The 14,536-nt window shown below is 31.3% G+C and overlaps 1 protein-coding gene across 1 annotated transcript; it reads left to right on the top strand.

Moving 5' to 3' along the window:
• The first annotated feature begins 10,786 nt into the window (after positions 1-10,786).
• On the top strand, positions 10,787-14,211 carry LOC134727047 (vitelline membrane outer layer protein 1 homolog). Its single transcript, XM_063591435.1, has 3 exons — positions 10,787-10,987; positions 12,429-12,626; positions 13,958-14,211. Exons 1-3 carry the CDS (start codon positions 10,823-10,825, stop codon positions 14,189-14,191), a joined length of 597 nt encoding a protein of 198 aa, XP_063447505.1. The 5' UTR covers positions 10,787-10,822; the 3' UTR covers positions 14,192-14,211.
• The last annotated feature ends 325 nt before the right edge of the window (positions 14,212-14,536 follow it).

The raw sequence follows: 14,536 nt of genomic DNA, 5'->3' as shown, positions 1-14,536 counted from the left end.
CTACTCATATTATAGATGCGCATATCGTCTGGATTGTCTTTGTTTTCATGACAGGTTGCTGGATAAGGCATTTTGATACAACACAAAGGCACACAGAGTACATACTCCGGCTAACATCTGATACAGGTTGAATTTGAAGTTGGAACTTTTAAATTTCGCAGTTGTTTTGCTTATATAAAGAATACATATCTATACTATTAAACGAGAAGACCTCATTTTTGGTGTCGCTTCTCTTCTTTCCACAATAAATTAATCATCACGCCTCTGTGTCCAATGATTATAGTGCATAATCGCATTTGTCATCCATTCATATGATTATTCAGATTGAGTTATTTTAGGTGAAAAACGAGAAAAAAGACGTCCGGATATGTTTCCGTCATTGGGCGAAATTTTAAGTCAGATTAAACTTCCGGTTGGCATTTTTCTGTATACTTTGAACATACATTAATACTACGAAAACACTGTATTTTCTGTCTTATATCCGTCATTGGACGAAATTTAAGTCAGATTAGACCTCCGGTTTGCGTTTTCTTTTTACTTTGAAACAAATACATATACTACGAATAAAGTGTATTTTCTGTCTGATATCATTTTCAAGTATACTATCCACGGCAGTCACAGGGTTTGTTTAATAGAGAGGGTCTGAATAATATATCATTGACCGCTGTGGATCAATTATTCAACTGAGAATTGAAATAAAAGGAAAATACACTTTCGGGACGTCTGGAACGGGTGTTTTTAAGGTCGAAATTTCAGGATTGACCATTTTGGGATCCGGGATTTCTTTTTTCGAATTTCGGGATGTCCCCTTTATTGAATGTTCATAATATACAGATAAGCGCTAAAATTATTCATGCGTCATTAAAATTAATAGAGTACAAACAAATAAAAAAGGATTTTTTTGTGGATAAAGGAGGAGTCGGGCTAGTAAAACAATTATCCTGTCCCAAATTACCTATGACTTTTGATACCTTTTCTGAAATTCTCATGTCACTAAATATTTTACCAAAAAAAAAAAGATGTGGTATGAATGCCAATGAGACAGCTCTCCTCAAGAGACCAAAATGACACCAAAATTAACATTTAAAGTTAACCTTACGGCCTTCAACAATAAGCAAAAGCCAATACTGCATAGTCTTATATAAAAGTCCCCGAAATGACAATGTCAAACAATTCAAATGAGAAGACTAACAGCCTTATCTATGTACAAAAAATGAACGAAAAACAAATATCACTGAACCACTGAATTACAGGCTCCTGACTGCAATGTTCATAATACATGTACACTAAATGTATGTTCATAATAAAATTAATAGAAAACAAAAAATGGGAATTTTGGAAATAAAGGAGGAGGGTTAAAAAAATACGATCTGAATGCCCGCGATTTCGCGGGTGTGTTCTAGTATGTATTAAAATTACATGTATATCCAAAAGTTCCTAGTATACATGTATATACCTCAAGACCATCATGTAAAACATTAGTTGATACGGAATATTTATCAATAAGTTCTTGGTATCTTCCAGATATAGATAGCGTATGTATGAACATAATATTGGTGTAACCGTTTACAATGATGATTCCCCCGCTTGCATATCATAATGAAGTTATAAAGGGACATAACTGAATAACAGGTAAAGTGATGCATCCCAAATTCGTACTTGATCTGAGTTTTGTGGTCATAAGTATTGTGTATACAACATTTTGTTGTTGATAACTTAAGTAAGAGAACAGAAACGAAAATGGTAAATGTTATACTACCAATATTCAAACTTGATCTGTGTCTCATGGTTATAAGCATTGTGTATAAGTTTCATAACATTTATTTGGTAGAGGCAAACTAAAGTGATAGAAAACGGAAACCCGAAATTCAGCATTTTTTATGTTTCTGAAGTGGGAATAATATAAGAACGATATAAGTGACGCCACCCAATTTCGAAATTGATCTGTACTGTGTGCTAATTAGCATTCTATTGTATACGCATGCGCTAAGAAATTCAAAAGTGTTTATTTTCTGTGGCGAAAAAAATCCGATTTTAGTGCATTTTAAAGTATATATAAACATTGGGAATATATTATCTGCAATCGTTAGTGCTTACTTTTGAGTGGAGGAACAATTTTGAGTGTTTTCATAAGAGGAAATAGAGCATTTGGACATTTTAAGTTTTGATCCCCTCAATTTTCAACTGGCAGACACATACGTACAATCGGTATTAACACCCGTTAATGTTAGTAAAGTGACTACTACAGCAGAAATTCACCCAGGAAAAACTGTGAGTAACGTTAATAGTACGTCTGATAAAACACCATCACGAAATAAAAGGCGACTATCAAATGAATCTGTTGAAGGGACATCGAAAAAGTTGAAATTTTTAGTTAATGATGACCATGAAGATATTATACACTTAACACAATCCACACAGTGTAAAGATAGTTCTATTTGTATGAATGAACATAACTCAAGTGATTTTAGTGAATTAAAGTCCCTAGTTGTTGGTCTAAGGGTGGGGATCTATGAACAGTTTTTGTCAGATGATTACACAAAGAATGGATAATCTTGAAAAAACAATCCCGAATACAATAGCGACATTGATCGATAGTAAAATTTCATCAGAAATGAAAAAAGTTACACAACAGTTCCAAAAAGAATTAAAAACTGTGTCTGACAAAGTTGAAAATATAGAAAAGTCCTATGCAAACGCGGCGAAACAGCAACCAACTTCAGACGAGGCTATACGGGCTATTGTTAGGAATTTACCCGAGTCCAACGGAGAGAATGTCTTAAACAAGGTGAACGCTTTAATTAAAGATGGTCTACATTTAAAAGACGTAAAACCGGTATCTGCAGATCGTAAGAAGAGTTACAAAGAAGGGAAATACGGTGTAGTAGTTGTAGTTTTCAAATCGTTGAACGAAAAAAGAAAAGTCATGGATAAAAAGCGCAATTTAAAGGATTCTCGAAACTTTAAAGACATATTTATTGAAAATGATTTGTCGAAGTCGCAACGGATTATGAATAACAACTTACGAAATAGTGTGAACGCAATTGGCGAAAATAGACTAGAAATAAAAGGAGGCAGAGTCCAAACTCGAGAATCAAGATTTCGTGACAACAGAATCGACAGCAACCCACGTCGTAGTGAAAACCAACAAAGAGATCACCTACCAATAGATGAAGAATATGAAAATCGAAATTATAATACACCTGGATATAACAGCACACGAGGTGGAAATCGACGAGGGAAACACTACAAAAGTGGGCGTGGCGGTTATTAGGTAGAATGCGGATTTTGGAACATTAACGGATGGAATTATAATGTAAATAGTGACAAATATAGTCTTTTAAGTTCTTGTATTTTGCAACGCAATCTACACATAATGGGTATTGCCGAAACACACCTGATGGGTTCTAAGTCTGTAAACGTGGATGGTTACTGCTGGTACGGACATAACCGACGGAATATACATATTCGAGCGAAGAAGGGATCGGGTGGTGTAGGAATTTTGGTCCGTAATGACTTTGATCAACAATTTAACATTGAAATTGTCGATGATAACACTGATGGTATAATGTGGGTACAGTTTAAACATAAACGTTGTAATGCCAATATGTTTTACGTTTGCGTCGTCTACCTGCCACCAGAAAACTCAACTAGAGCAGTCAATGTACACGAATTTATGGAAACATTAATGACACATATATACACAATCCCGCAAGGTAATTTGTTCTATCTGTGTGGTGATTTTAACAGTCGTTGTTCTGATTTCTCGGATTCAATCGAAGGAATAGATTGCTTACTAGAACGCGATATAGTCGATTTTCAGACAAACGGATATGGGAACATTTTTTGTGATTTTCTAATTGATGTTAATTGTTGCATACTTAATGGTCGGAAAACTGTAACTAACGACTTTACCTTTGTATCAACACGCGGTTCCAGTGTAGTGGACTACTGTATTTTACCATATGAAAAATTGGATTCATTTAACTCCTTTAACGTAACAAGAGCTACTACTATCATTCAAAGTCTTGGCGAGCCCGGTAAATATGATCTTCGTAAAATAGTACCGGACCATTCACTATTGACATGGAATATGTGCCTATATTTTCCAATTAAAGACCAAGTCAGTAAAAAAAAAGACAACAATCAAACTGTTACCAAAATTAAATATGATACTAAAAGTTTACCGGAAAATTGGCTTATCGGAGATTCTATTGTAACAGAAATTAATCGTGTGATATTACAGTTGGAACAATCTGAAGCGTCACAACAAAATATCGATAACATGTATGAAAATTTTGTATCGGTACTGAAAACAGAAATGTCCGAAAAGCTATCAAGTAAGGACATTCGAATTAGTAATGCGTTTAACAACAAAGCTAGAAAATGTAAAAAACCGTGGTGGAATTCCGAGCTTACTATGTTGTGGAATGATGTTTGTAAAGCGGAGAAAAACTGGAATAAATGTCGTCTTAGTAACAAAAAAAGGGAACTGCGTCATATCTTTGTCCAAAAGCGAAAACTATTTTTATCGAGGTGTCCAAAGATCAAAACGTCAATATTGGCATTCAATGCAAGAGGAATTAATTAATTCGCAAGGAAACCCGAAAGAATTTTGGCGGAAAATTGGCAGGATCGGAGTAGGGAGCGAGCGTCAAAATACTATTCCAATGGAGATCAAATTAAATGATGGATCAATATGTGATGATAAGGATATAGTAATAAATAAATGGAAAAGTGATTTTGAAGAAATGTTAAATAAAGATAGCGATACTGGTATTAGTAATGAAATAGAAAATTGTAATAGTGATATAATTTGTGATGAAATTTTAGATGGGGAAATTACCAGTAGGGAAGTGTATAATGTAGTGAAAATATCAAAATGTGGCAAATCTCCTGGCGTTGATGATATTCCAGTTGAATTATATAAAAATCCTACAGCATTGAATGCGCGTATTCGTGTTTTCAATATATGTTATAATTCCGGTAAAGTGCCAGCTATGTGGAATAAATGTATCATTACACCGATCCCCAAGTCATCCACGGCAGATCCCAGAGATCCGATGTCCTATAGAGGAATGAGTCTAGCACCAGTGGCGTATAAACTATACTGTGGCGTCCTAAATGCACGTCTGACCGGAAAACTTACCGATCTTGAAGTGATCAATGACGAACAGAATGGTTTCAGAAAGAGTCGCAGTACCATAGACCATCTATCAACTTTAACAACTATCATTGAAACAAGAAAACTTTGTAAACTTTCAACATTCTGTGCATTTGTAGATTTAAAAAAAGCATATGACTGGGTTAATCGTAATTTGTTGTTTAGTAAATTAGAATCCTTAGGCTTAAGTACCAAAATGTTAAATGCTTTACATTCTTTATATTATAATGTTCAATCTTGTGTCAAGATAAATGGCAATTTGACTGATTGGTTTGGAGTAAATTCTGGCCTAAAACAAGGCTGCATATTGTCGCCGTTATTATTCAATATTTTCATAAATAACTTAGTTGATGACATCAAGAGGTCAGATATTGGTATAAATGTAAATGGTGAAAAGATTTGTATATTGTTATATGCAGATGATGTAGTATTATTAGCCGAAAATGAAAATGACCTTCAAAGAATATTAGATGTTTTAAGTATATGGTGTAATGCAAATGACTTAATTGTAAATATGGATAAGTCAAAAATTGTTCATTTTAGAACACAATCTGTAACACAAACAAATTTTGAATTTATGTTGAACGGAAACCAGTTAGATATTGTATCAAAATATATGTATCTTGGTTTATTATTAAATGAGTTTTTGGATTATAATGAGATGGCGAAAATTGTAGCAAAATCAGCCAGCAGATCACTAGGTTTACTAATTGCTAAATGCAAAGCAAATGGTGGTTTTGAATATTCTACTCTTACTAAACTTTTTGACACTCTTGCTATGTCTGTAATTGAATATGGTGCTGCGATATGGGGAAGTAAAGAATACTCTTGTATAAATGCTGTAAAAAATAGGGCAATGCGTTTTTTCATGGGTGTTGGAAAGTACACACCTAATTTAGCCCTTTATGGTGATATGGGCTGGATGCCATGTATTGTAAAACAATGAACAAGTATTTTTAGAACTTATAGTAGATTTACGAAAATGTGTGATAATAGAATAAACAAAAAAGTTTTTATATGGGCAAATAATATATGCAATAATAGACTGAAAAATTGGAATTTCAGAGTACACACAAAGTTTAAAGAACTTGACATGGAACATTTTTGTAATACTAATTTGATTATTGATAAACATGTTATAAAAAATATTGAGAATATCTGTTTCAATAGATTTAAAGAGCAATGGTATATTGATTTAATGTCAAACGAGCGTAATAAACTACGTACTTACAGACTGTTCAAAAATGAATTTGGTGAAGAAAATTATTTATTAAAAACTATACCTGGAAAATATAGGAGTGCCTTTGCCAAATTTAGAAGTGGTACTGCTCCTCTGAAAATTGAGACTGGAAGGTATGAAGGTCTTTTAGTTGAAAATATAATTTGTTTTAACAGTATTTGTAATGAAAATCTTTTAATTGAAGATAAGAAACATGTTTTAATGAAGTGTCCTTTGTATGAAGATTTGCGTTATTATTTGTTTTATCAAGCATCTCTTGTTAAAGTTAATTTTATGCAATTGTCTGATGACGATAAATTTATATTTTTATTCACTGATGAAAATATGTACTTTTAAATTGCCAAAATCTGCAATGACATTTTATTGAAGGGAAAATGTATTTTATATAGCTAATTTTAATGTAAATACTGTATATACTTTTTAGATAGTCTCTCATAACTCTTTTTAGAGTGGCTCTTGTATGTTTTATGATTTTGTTTTATCAACTGTTTGTATGTTTTATATAATGAAGAGGTGAGACTTAAATAAATAATTGTCTTGTCTTGTCTTGTCTTGTATTTGCTAAAATGAGATTTGCCTGAAATCCTCACTCACTGTTCGAACTCCACCTTCCAAACCCCTTTAAACAAATACATCAGTAATTAAAATTATATCAAAAGTTCCTAGAATATACAGTCAGGGGCGTTACTGAAGCAAGTTATTTTTTTAAATTACTGATATAAGTAATTCTTTTTTTTTTAAATAATAAAATTACTTACTTGAGTTATTTTAATTTTCAATAGAAACATAGACTAAATGTAGTTTTCATGATATTTAACAACATTTTTTATCATAAAATAAATAATTTATCTGATTTGAGAGGAGTATAGAGATAAAGGGTTGCTTTGAAAATAATGAGAAAAATATTACTTGAATAAGATATTTTAAACATTTTTGAAAAAAATAGCAATAACACTTATCTTAGGCACATATGTAATTGATTTAGGTTACAAATTATAAATAACTTCAGGTCTTAATTGATTTACAATTATCTATCTATTTATATCAGTCTACCTTCAAGATTTTAGAGGAAAATGATAATTTAATAGTCCCAAGAGACCAATCTTTGAGCCAGAAGCGTCGGTATAAAAGATAAGTGCGTCGGAAAGTTAATTAGTGTTTCTGAAGAATTAGTTTTTATATATCAAGGGAAAAATAACCTGATAACTGTGAAAAATATCTAAAGCTATTAAAATCTGTATTCTTGGACACCTATAAAAATAATATTCAGAAAAAGAACTTAATGTATAAGTTATATTTAAATTAGCCTCGTTTTCAACGTTACTTGTATAGGTAATTTTAATTGTTACTTGTTTAAGTAATGCCCCTAACTGATATATACCTCAAGACTATCATGTAAAACATTAGTTGATACGGAATATTTATCAATAAGTTCTTGGTATATTCCAGATATATATAGCGTATGTATGAACATAATATTGGAGTAACCGTTTACACGAAGTTTTATTTTTAATTGTATTGAAAATCAGAATTGTAATTTAACATTTGACTGCAAGCTGCGAACAATAATTTGCATGAACCAATTAATCATATTGTGCTACAAGCTTCGGAAAATACATAATCATGGTAAAATAAAAAATGTCTTCTGACAAGTTACTGGTGTATCATTTTTCATCGGATATAGCATACATTTAATTTGACGTTTACTACACAGGTGTATGCAAATACCTTTGGTGTTACGCATCTGATCTCAGTTTAAATGACAATGCGTATGATGACCAGTTGATCAGCTAATTATCCAAACAGCTATTTGCATTTTACACTTCTCAGTTTAGTTTCTTAGTAAAGAGAGATAATCTTTTGCATTCTTTTCTAAGTAACTAAATTAAATCACAGTTATGCTGAACTCTGAGGACAATTCAAAACGAAAAGTTCCCAATTGACAAAACAAAAAATAGATCAAACACACCAAAACGAATGTATAAAGCTGTCAAATTTCTGACTTTATACATTCATTTTCTTATGTAGAAAATGGTTGATTAAACCTGAACCATCAAATTCAAAACAGATTATCACTGTCCTCGATAGTATGAGTATATGATATACAATAGCTGCACTTCAACATTGTTTTTATCAATTTTAGTGTAGCCATTATGACAACTTAATGTAATACTGTGGATTCATTATCATTCGTTGGATACACATTTTCATGGCTTTCGTAGGTAAAGGTGAACCACGAAAATAAAAATCAACGAATAACAAATTTTCTATAGCCTTGTATTTAGACCTTGTCAAAACTACGAAATTGAATATCCTCGATCATGCAAATTTTCCTTAATCTACGAAATTGGTACCCACGAAAATAAATGACTCCACGGTATTCTATCTGGTAGTCTTTCTGTAGTTTTTTTTTGTAAATTTTGAGTTCTTATATTTGGATTTACAAAACTTATATGATATGTGGCATATATATATATATATATATATATGAAAATGTCTAAGGACAACCAAAGGCAGTGTACTACTCGTATCAAAATAGACTCAAGTAATATTGCGTTATGTAGTTGCTGGTCAAAAGAGTTGATTATTGTACAGAGATATGAGCTTTTCTTTTCCCCGATAGTACAACCTTAGCTAAAATAGGATGCTCGTTTGCCTACGGTGTGGGAAACAACACTTTAAATATACATCATTTTTGTACACATCGACATCTTTGCATGCTTCATGCTTATGTTTTATTTGTTATTGTAAATAGTTCTGGTTTTTGTTTCAATGTGAATAAGGGTTCATTGAAACTTATCTTCAAATTTTGATCATTATGCAAATTTAACTGAAGTTTGATTTATTTGTCAGCAGCAATAACTTAAAAACAATGGTTGGCCTCAGATTTTTGTGAAGACTCTAAACATAAACAAAAGACACCTTATCTTAACCTGTGTTACTTAGGGTCATAGTTAATCTATTTCATTTTCAATTATTTTTTATAATTAATAATCAATAATGATAGAACATTCATTACAATTAGTTCAATAACACATAGCTGAGAAAGTGATAGAGCAGATTTTGACTCCCAATAATGCATTTTCAACCTTGGTTTCGCCTCAGTTGACAATGTTTTAGGGGAAACGTTGCTCTATCACTCTCTTAGCTATGTGTTATTTAAATAATGATACAGAAACCATGGTCCAGTTTTTCATTATTAACATAAATGATAAATTGATCTACAAAATTACCATTACTAGCTTGTTTTGTATTGCTTGTAGACATTTCTAAGGTACCATTAATGGAACGAACTGAATTAATTATAAAACGGTTTACAATATTCATCAACCTTCGGGAAATAAGATTTGCATATACGTGTACCATATTTAGATTCAATGTAAATCATTACATTTGTTCAAATGATATAAAAGTACTAAAATATTTTATTTGAGTAGTTTAAAGTAACGATTGTTTGGTACGTACATGGATTGTTAGTCTTTGTCATTATTAGTTTTTTTTATTATTACTATCATAACTGTATTATTATCTTTAATATTATTATTCTTTTCTTCTTTTCAATATTTTAATATTATTATTCATTTTATTAATTTTTTTTTATTATTATTATTATTATTATTTTTATTATTATTATTATTATTATTATTATTATTATCATTATTATTATTATTATTATTATTATTATTATTAGTGTTGTTTTTCGATTTAATACTATCAGACTATGTAATAACAAAAAATTGAATACCTGACTATCGATTTTACAGAGAATTTTTTTTTAATTTCATTTTGATAATCAACTTTTGTGTTTGAAATCCTTTTAAAAAGCAATTTATATTTGCATCCTTTATAATACCAATTTATATTTGCATCCTTTTAATAGCAATTTATATTTCCATCCTTTTTTATAGCAATTTATATTTACATTCTTTTAGCAAAATAGATATCACAAAAAATACAATTTTGCTTAATTCTGAAACCTATTTGCCAAAATGCGAATTTTATATTGCATAAGTATTTTTAATGAGAATAAATGAAGAAAGAAAAAAAGCAAAAATACAGAACTCAAAGGAAAATCCAAAATGGAAAGTCCCTTATCAAATTGCAATATCAAAAGCTAAACACATCTAGCAAATGTCATATTCCTTTTCCAACTTGATACCGCATTTTCTGAAGTACAATGCTGGATGTGACCTGTTTTTTTGCAGCCAACTAAGCCTCTCAGTTGCATGATAATAGGATAAATTCCATTATATTGAAAACGTTTTTGAAAGAAATTTCAAAAATAGGATTTAACATTAAAGTGATATATCATTTAACTAAACAGTTATAAATGTGATGTATATTTCAGAAAGATGTTTGCTTACATATTAAGTATATGCCTTTTTGTCTCGGTTTTATTAACCATTGTAAACGGAGCTATGGATCCCGAAGCAAGAATCACATCAATGGACAGAACACACGCTTTGGCTGCCCAACGAACTGTTACAAAAGTGCTGTGGGTTCACAATGGAGGACCATGGGGAACATGGAGTCGTCCTGAATTTTGTGCAAAAGGATATTTTGCAAGTGGATTCTCCTTAAAGGTAATTTGTTATTATATCTCGTTTTACATGTGTTCTGTTTATCACCTCTAATACAACTTGGTTGTTCAATTTCCGGAGTTTCTCTAACAGTCCCTTTGTTTTTTAAACTTTATTACAATACACAAATATGTTCAAGTTTAAAGTTGGTTTTATCACTATAAAGTGACATTTATATTTGTCGGTCTATAACCAAAGTTGAGTATCACTCAGGAAAAAATGATCGAAGATGGTATTTGCTGTTCTTTTTTCGGCCAATTTGATTTTGATGCTCCTGACCATTTAGTCTTTTCTGTTTGAAGCTCTCTGACTCCAGTTACCCTCTTGTATTGAGGGGTATCATACAGATGCAATATTGTGAACTGGTTTAGTGCTTCGCCTATCAAATGTAGCTTTTAGATAGAATAACTATTTTCACCTTATAATTTGCTTGTCTCAATTTAATCAAATTTACATTAAAGTAAATAACATTAAAAGGTAACAAATAAAGTACAGGAAATATTTAAGATTGGCCTGTCACTAGGCCTGTTCAGGTTCAGGGACATAAAAAGCAATAGTGTGTACGTGTTTGTCATTTTTATTAACATATTCTAAGCAGGAAGTAAATAGAATATAATATTTACTACAAAACAATTTTACATAGCAATCAAATATGAAAATCAAGACACAATTTTGGAAAAACTTTTATCAATCCATCTCCGACATTGACTTTCAAACGCATATTAACTAATTTCATTAATTGTTGGAATGATCACATTTTTTTGACATTTTCAATTGACTAGTAATGGTTATTTTAAACAAAAAACGATAGAACTCTGTTATGTGCATTGGTTAAAAGAGATATTGTTTTCGCAGTATGGGATGTATGATAACCCTTTAATTTAATTGGGAGCAGGGCTATGTGGAATTAATTAATGGTAAATGGTGGATTTTATATCTAGCTAAATCTCTTACTGTTATGACAGTCACATCAAATTCCATTAAATTGACAACGATGTGTGAACAATACAAACAGACATCATAGGTAAAAAAGTCATAAAAAGCGGTACAGCAGTCAACGCTGTGTTATAATCTTATTGCTAAAAAACAAACAAATAATTATGTAACAAAATGGCATTTAGAACAAGCCTATTAGCAAAAAATTAAGATAAGAATACACAAATTTACCATAGAACAATAACACAATGACGGGATGTTTAAGTACAGAGCCAAGTCATATATTTTTTTGACTCTGGAAAATCTATCACATTAAAACATGTTAGGCTGTTGTTTTTTATTTGGTCGGGTTGTTGTCTCTTTGACACATTCCCCATTTCCATTCTCAATTTTAATTTTTAATTTTTTTTACATGTTTTACTCCTTCTTTGGGGAAAACATGGAGCAGTTAGGTGTGATTTTTCACAACATTGTTCAATTTCTATGTTCTTTATATATCTTAATGAAGATTGAAGGAAGACAAGGAAAAGGAGATGACACTGCACTGAATGCTATACGTCTAAAGTGCAGAAAGGGACACAACTCTCCTAACACTGGTGGAACCATTTGGGCGCATGAAGGAAAATGGGGTCAATGGTCAAGAACAATGGATTGTCCTTCTGGTAAACGTTTTGTTGGATTCCGTTTACAGGTTGAAGACAGACAGGTAACTCAAAATATTTTGCTGTGTTATGTTACAGTTTTAAAGGTGATGAACTTCTGACACGAAAAAGCACTTGCTGCACCAACCAACTTATGTTTTTCATAATCCTATACTATACTATAATATATCAGAGGTAATGCCTTATAATGTGACTCATGTTACTGTGCAGTTTTAACATTAGATTAACCAAAATTTGTAGTTTTCGTAATATTGTGCTATTTGGGTGGATATGTTTTACATATTCGTAAACGCATTGCAATCCATTACTGTTTAACATAGATATATTATGAAGCATTTTGCTCTAAAATTGGATATTAATCCAAAGAACGTCAATAAACAAATGAATTAAATATTATCTGAAAATAAAAGAAACATATTTTGGTGTTTGGATGATTGCTTATTCTGTTGTGTGTGCTTCTAATAGACACTCAAAATCTTTCAAAACTGCAGTTTTGAGAAGAATTTTTAATTTTTTTCATAGAACATATAATCAATGATAGTTAGGTTGTTAACTTATCATTTCAAATTATGCCCGTCCACCCTGGGAAGAAATAGAAAAGGAGGAAACATACACTGATGAAAGAAATACAAATAGAGACAACCAGAACCAATCACAAAAGTATTCATGTAGTAGTGAATTTTTCTTAATAGATTGCAACGAAGTTTAAAAAAAATGTAATGAAAAAAAACATGATATAAATGTCTTGTGTCCGAAACAGTTTTGTCGATTTACCTCCTTCATAAACGTTCCAGACCGAAGATTTGAAAAAAAGGTGACAAAGTAATACAATCACTTACCTGTTGCTTATTTCCTAATCATATTTGTCCTAATATATTGTATATCTACATTCATCATGTTCATGATACTTAATGAAAACAACTCGTTATAAACTGTAAGCGTCTACATCACATGTTTGGATTTACCATAAAACTACTAACAAATGATATTCAAAACTGAAACAGTTGACGAGATTTTTGACAAAAAAGGATCAAAGAGGATTGAATTTCATAAATTACAAAATTTTTAACGAATTTCAGTGAAATATCTATTTCCTAAACACTAAGAATTAGACTGCTCAAACACGGGAAAGAATTTTGCCGCCCGCATGTATAATACATATACTATATGCATTTTGGAATGATTGGTTAATTTGTATATTGGTCCATTTATTTAACAAAGAATGATTTGATGGTTAACTGACTTTCGGCGTCAAGTCCTTTTACTTAGCATACAGGATAGAATGATGGTTAATATATCGTGGGTCATTCAAACGATGATTCAAGTTGAAAACAATATTTAAAAACACATAATAATGATTAAAAACTTGCTTCAGGGGAAAGGAGATGATACAGCTGCAAACTATGTAAGGTTTAGGTGTAGAAAGGTCAATGGTGGAGCAACACATAGAATCGGAACTAAAGGATTGTGGGGAACATTTGGGGCATGGAGCCAAAACTGTCCTCATGGGTCTGCAATATGCGGACTAAAGGTCAAAATTGAAAAACCCCAAGGGAAAGGGGACGACACAGCACTGAACAACGTAAAGTTTTATTGTTGTACACATTAATAAATAAATTATGTACCTACTTACATTTTCTATTAATAAAATTAACGGTACCAATTTTCTTGCACCAGATGCGCATTTCGACAATATATGTCTCTTCAGTGATGCTCGTGGCCAAAATATTTGAAATCCAAAGCTTATAATATAAAAGATGAAGAGCTATAATCCAAAAGGTCCAAAAAATATAGCCAAATTCTTGAAAGGAATGAGAGCTTTGCACGAGGGAGATACATTCCTTAATTTATAATAATTTCTAATACTTTGTAACAGCAAATTTTAAATAACACAAAAAATCCGTATTTCATGCCAGTACCGAAGTACTGGCTACTGGGCTGGTGATACCCTCGG

Source organism: Mytilus trossulus, chromosome 7 (genome assembly GCF_036588685.1).
Source record: "Mytilus trossulus isolate FHL-02 chromosome 7, PNRI_Mtr1.1.1.hap1, whole genome shotgun sequence".
NCBI classification, from domain to species: Eukaryota; Metazoa; Mollusca; class Bivalvia; order Mytilida; family Mytilidae; genus Mytilus; species Mytilus trossulus.
This window is presented reverse-complemented; position numbering and strand designations above follow the sequence as displayed.